This window comes from Rhinolophus ferrumequinum, chromosome 8 (genome assembly GCF_004115265.2).
Source record: "Rhinolophus ferrumequinum isolate MPI-CBG mRhiFer1 chromosome 8, mRhiFer1_v1.p, whole genome shotgun sequence".
Taxonomy (NCBI): domain Eukaryota; kingdom Metazoa; phylum Chordata; class Mammalia; order Chiroptera; family Rhinolophidae; genus Rhinolophus; species Rhinolophus ferrumequinum.
In genome coordinates, this window is record NC_046291.1 from 87,507,501 (window position 1) to 87,513,531 (window position 6,031).

The following is a 6,031-nucleotide window of genomic DNA, read 5'->3' on the forward strand; positions in this document are numbered from 1 at the left end:
ATTTACAGATAAGAAAAATCAATTTCAAGGAGGAACGTATTCAGAGCTACCTGGCAAGTGAGCACAGACAATCAAAGCCTTGAATCAATATTCCCTAAATCTTCAACTTGTTTTTTTTTTTTTTTTCAGTCCACCCTGCCCTGCCTCAGTATTCTTACTCCATTTTACAAAGAACACAACTAAAAAGGTGTTATAGTAAAGATCATACCAGTTCTCAAATTTAACTTCCAAGCATGTCAGGCTTTGGTTAAATCAGTGTTCAGCTCAACATGCTAAAAAAAAATTGCACGTGCACACACATGTGCATGTGTGTTTGTGTGATAGTAAATAGGTAAACACGAGACAAAAGACAAATCTCCCTTAGGTAGAATTCCAAATAATTTATATAGATGATTCCCCGTCAAAGAAGCAAAGCTTAACTCTCCTCCCTCCCCTCTTTAGAGTGGGATGCACTTAGTCATTTGTTTCAGGAGGACTGTATGGAAAGGGAGGAAAGAGTAACTTTACAAGTAGAGAAAGTTGATAAAGACCATTCAGCCAAGTGGTGAAGGTTAATATCAACAGTGACAAGTCATGTTAATAGTATGCAGCCTTGATGTGGTTTTGTGATAATGACATTCTGTCTATTGTCTTGTCCCCCAAAACCATAACTCCAGTCTAATCATGAGAAAAACATTGTTCAAACCCAAATGAGGAACATTCTACCAAATACCTGACAGGTACTCCTTAGAACTGTCGAGGTCATCAAAAATAAGGAAAGTCTGAAAAATTCTGATAAACCAAAAGAGATTAAAGAGACATGATGTCTACATGCTTCTCAGTTGTGATAAATGTACCATAATAATGTAAAATCTTAACAATAGGGAAAACTGGGTAAGGGAAATACAAGAACTCTCTGTGCTGTCTTTGTAACATCTCTGAAAATCTAAAATGGCTACAAATTATTTTTAAAAGACTTAGATGATAAGATACCTGTGATGGGTGAAACATGATAAAACATAAGTATAAATGTTTTGACGGACATTTGAATTTTGTTCTAAGGTATTAAGATCTTACATGTATATTAATAGTAATAACAGTAAGTAGCAATTAAGTACTGAATATATGTTAGAAAGTATGCCAAAAGCTTTTAATGTTTTACTACTTATTTCTCATAAAAGTACTGTTCAGTAGGTACTAATATTACTCTTCTTATTTGACAAATTAGGAAAAAAAAATGGAATTTATGTAACTTGCCAAAAATCGCACATCTATTGATTTGTAGAAGAAGGGTTCGAATCCAGCATTGAGGCTCTTATTCACATGAAGTGTTCAATTCATGAAGCTTCAATTGTGGGAACAAATTGTATTCAAGATTATATTATTTTACATCTAGCCATCACCCTACAATATATTAGGGCTATTCAAATTTCTCTTTCAATCTGGTGCATCTGTTAAGATAAATCATGTCATTCCTGTCTGACTCACTCAGTCATAGGGCTGGTGCTTCACCCATCTGATAAAATACAAGCAGAGGTTTAGCACTGGTCACATTAAAGGAAATGAACCTGTGTGTTTGCACACACACACACACACACACACACACACACACATGCACATACATGCACTCATATCTACACCACACACACACCTCCACATGGGCCTGGTGACTTGTAGGTCCTCAATGACATTATAATAGTACCATTATTAATATTATCTTCAAAAATTACCAGCAAATTAGTGCACTCAGCCAATTATACCTTTAATGCCCCTGTTTAGATTTAGGAAGGGGCAAAAGACAAATATCAACGGACTTTGCAGTAGAAACTAAACAGGAAAAAAAATCCACTTGGAAAATCCATTTATACATTCGTTTTTTCAGCTGTATTCATACAAAGAAGCGATGGGGTCCTTTCCAAATTTTTTTCCTAAAATAAACAAATGAGCTATATGAGATCATTTTACCTCAGTCAGTGCCCCTATTCATTAGCATTTCTAGTAGCTTAAATTTACAGAGCAATTTGTAGACTCATTTAAAGATGACGCGGTCATTTCCCTTTAAGTACAATAGGAAGATGTTTAAAAAAGATTTTGGATAGAATTTTAAAAGATTTAAATGATCGTTTGGAACCTTTTATTGTCTGCTATGTAGTAGGATTAATCTGTATCATAGAATTAGAACAATGAACGAGTTTAAACTATTGTAAGCTTGCCCTAATTTTGCAAAGACAGTTAAAACAAAAATGTTAGCTTAAAAATTAGTTGCAGAAATTTGAAGATGTACGTAACATAGGAATGAATAGCTCAGGCAGCATGTAAGCAAAATGCTGTAGAGCGCTTTGAGAGATTCACCCAAGTCTCCATAGCTAGTTAGGGCCAATACTTCAAACCCTGGTCTACTGTGCTGCTTATTTCAAAGCTTTGGACCTTAGGTTCAGGCAGAAGGAAGCTAGAAGGAAACAGAAAAAACCAATATGATTCACATTAAATATTAAGCCCTTGAATAATGAGATGTGTACTCACTTTTCTCAGCATAGGGTATTCTTTTCTTATTTAAAATAAAACAGAAAGCCAGGATCTAACTGAGAGTGGGCCCTAGTAATCCTAAGAAAGGAATAGAAACTGGTTTGCTGTATTACTATCCAGACAGGCATTCACTATGTTAGAATTGTTATGGTGGTATAAAATATCTAAACAATTAGAAATTATAAATGATAACCAGTAGCATAACCCTAAATACCATTTCTACAATAACTAGAACCTTAGTGGTAGTTCCCATTCAGTTCATTTTTTATAATGTGAAGCTCAAAGTTTTATTACCATTGTATCTATTGGCTTCCTACTTAAATCCAGGTATCAGTCTTTTAAATGTGTGATGCATGTAAAGTATAATGCTTAATCTCTTTGAAAAAAATGACATAAAAAAATGTTGATCCTAATAAACATATTTTCTTCGAATATCATCATTTAATTTCTTGCAGCAAAAGTTCATTTCCAGCATTCTGCAGAGTTAATCAAACACCTAATAAAAGCTGGAGTAAATTATACTATGCAGGTAAGCCACTTTTTCAAAAGAATGTGTTTTCCTACCTAGGATTTTAGTTATGAGATTCAGAACACAGCTTCCTTACTACTCCATTCCCCACACCATTATTTTTTTACTGTTTTTTAGCTACCAAAGATTGTATTCTTTTTTCTTACTTACACTGAGAATGTGGATCATCTGCTCATGCATTACAAGTGAACTGCATAATAAACTCTTATGCAATGTCTTTTTCTCCTTAGACTTTTATTCATGTCACTGATAATGTGTTTTTTGTTTTTGTTTTTGTTTTTTTTTAAGAACAATTTTCTTTTACCCTTCTAGTTCCTTTGTCTTTCCTTCACTTTCCATCATTCTTATCCTAAAAGTTAAGGGGGAGAAAGTGGTTTGAGTAAATGTTTTAAGAAAAAAAGAAGAGGGTAAAACACCATTTACATCTGTACCTTCAACTACATTTAATAAATATTTATTAAGGACTTGCTTTAAAACAGTCATTGTGCTAGATGGGTAAATAACTCATATTTTACAAATCAAGGAATTTCAATCTGAAAGAGGACTCACTTAAGGGGAAAAAACGTAACTTTAATTTCTCAGCAATGGAAGAACTAAAAGTAGTTCAACATATTAAAACGCAGGAACCAGGGTTAGGATGATGGAAGACTAAAATGTATGCATAAACAGATGGTGGGTCATGCCATAAACAATCTGAAAGCGTATGCGGCTTTACTCAGAGGGCAATGATGCACCTTTTAAAAACTTTACACCCAGGAATTGATGTGACAATATTTGTACCTGTATTATAGAAAAATTGCTAATGTCCTTTATATTGAAAAGGATATTGTTAAAGTGAAAATGACACCACACAAGAGTAGGCAAGGAAGATTTTATTCAAGGCTATTGCAATTGGGGAGAGAGACTAAACTCAACTTGAAACAAAGGGCTGCACAGATTTTTAAGCTAGGGTGGAGAGACTCATAGTCTACCTGTGTTTGACAATTAGCCTTACCAAAAGGAAAAGTAAACTTTCTTGTATCTTTATGACAAGATGTAGTTTAACAACTTGGAGTAAGGCTTCTGGCCTCTCAAAAAGACCAGGAGATACGGATGCTGTCCCCTTCGATGTATACATTTAAAAGAGATGTTTCCAAGTCCTTGAAAAAGACATTTCCTCATTGTAAAACTGGCAAAAGGCTGAAAGAAGATTTACACACATTTCAAAGAGGCAGAGAATGAATTTATAGTTGCAAGTTTTCTAAATTAAATGCTCCAATATTAGGGCTTGTAGTCAGGAAAAAACTGACAAAAATTTTTGGGCAACAAATTCAAATTTATATATGTAAGAATAATATTTTGTCTCACATGTTGATTATGTTTCACATGTATGATTATGTCTTACATGTTGATTATGAAATGTTATAAGAAATACAATTTTAATGTGAAGAGCTGAGAGTTGAATTAGGTGAGGCTCTGGTTAAATATTATTTTCTGAAGTTCATATGCTACTGGGGCTAAAAGAATGAATTCTGACGAACAGTACCTGCTTTTGTAACTTCACATCTTCATTCCCCACGATACCTTAGGTCTACCCAGATGAAGGTCATAACATCTCTGAGAAGAGCAAGTATCATCTCTACAGCACAATACTCAGATTCTTCAGTGATTGCTTAAAGGAAGAAATACCCGTGTTACCACAAGAACCAGAAGAAGATGAATAATGGACTCTATTTATATAGAATTGAAGAGAATATTGAGGCTCAATGAAATCTGACCAAGAGACTATAATATTGTAGATGCTCCAGAATTTCAAGGGCAGCTTAAGGAGATGACACTGGAACAGCACACTCAGAGACAATGACCTAGAATTTAAATATAAAAGTCTAAGTCTACTGTTTTGCCAAGGGTTCAGAACCTGTTTGTTTGTGTAAGGAAGGTCAAAGGGTTGGTTTCCTGGGACAAATTAGTTTTGCATTAAAGTAGGAATAGTGCATGTTTTCTTCTGTTATCCCCTATTTGTTCTGTAACTAGTTGCGATCATTTTAATTTCAATGGCCACCATCATCTTTGCATACAATGCACAACTTATCAGTACTACAGTCCCTGATCTTTGATGGCTGAGCTGCAATCTAACACTTTACTGTACCTTTATAATAAGTGCAATTCTTCATTGTCTATTACTATGCTTAAGAAAATATTCAGTTAATAAAAAACAGAGTATTTTATGTAATTCCTGTTTATAAAAAGGTATTAAGTGGGTCAAAGATCATGTAGAAATATGGATTTCAGCACTTTCCAAAGTTCAGCCAGTTATCAGTAGATATAATATCTTTAAATCAACACACAGGTGTGTGTCTCACAATATAATACACACACGTGTGCATATACAGTCAGTAAATCTATCTTTACATGTTATTCATGCTACAAAAGATAAACTTTTGATGAATTAGAAGAGATGCTCTTTTACTGGCTATAACGGATGCTTTGTTTAATGAGCCAAATATGATGAAACATTTTTTCCAATTCAAACTCTAGCTATTGCTTTCCTATAAATGTTTGGGTTGTGTTTGGTATTGTTTTTAGTGGTTAATAGTTTTCTAGTTGTAATTTAATTTTTTGAATATGATACCTTGTCACATGTAAATTAGATACTTAAATATTAAATTATAGTTTCTGATAAAGAATTTTTGTTAACAATGCAATGCCACTGAGTACTATTTTGCTCTTTTGGTGGAGAAGGCTTTTTCAAAAACACTTGGTCCTTTTACTTCTCTCTCTCAATGCAGAATCAATTCTCCTTTCCATTGTAAAAGCAGAGCTGGATGATTTCATTTGCCAGTTTCTATTTAGTATTCCGTGCCTGCCCAATTCATCTGTTACTGTTTAATTTAAATCCTTCTGGTGAGAATAAGAAATATTTTTTATTCATTGGCCAAAAAATTCACAAACAGCAATGTTTGCTATTTAATTTGAGATGAAGGCACAAAATGCATTAATTCCTGTGCTGTGTTGACT

At 33.7% G+C, this 6,031-nt stretch overlaps 1 protein-coding gene across 1 annotated transcript in view; it reads left to right on the plus strand.

The window, feature by feature from the left end:
- The window catches only part of DPP10 (dipeptidyl peptidase like 10), a 614,062-nt gene extending 608,335 nt beyond the window's left edge, over positions 1-5,727 (plus strand). Inside the window, exons 25-26 of the mRNA XM_033112250.1 lie at positions 2,961-3,034; positions 4,603-5,727. Coding sequence (XP_032968141.1) covers positions 2,961-3,034; positions 4,603-4,737 — 209 coding nt within the window. The 3' untranslated portion in view covers positions 4,738-5,727. The remainder of the gene's footprint in view (positions 1-2,960; positions 3,035-4,602) is intronic.
- Positions 5,728-6,031: the final 304 nt, after the last annotated feature.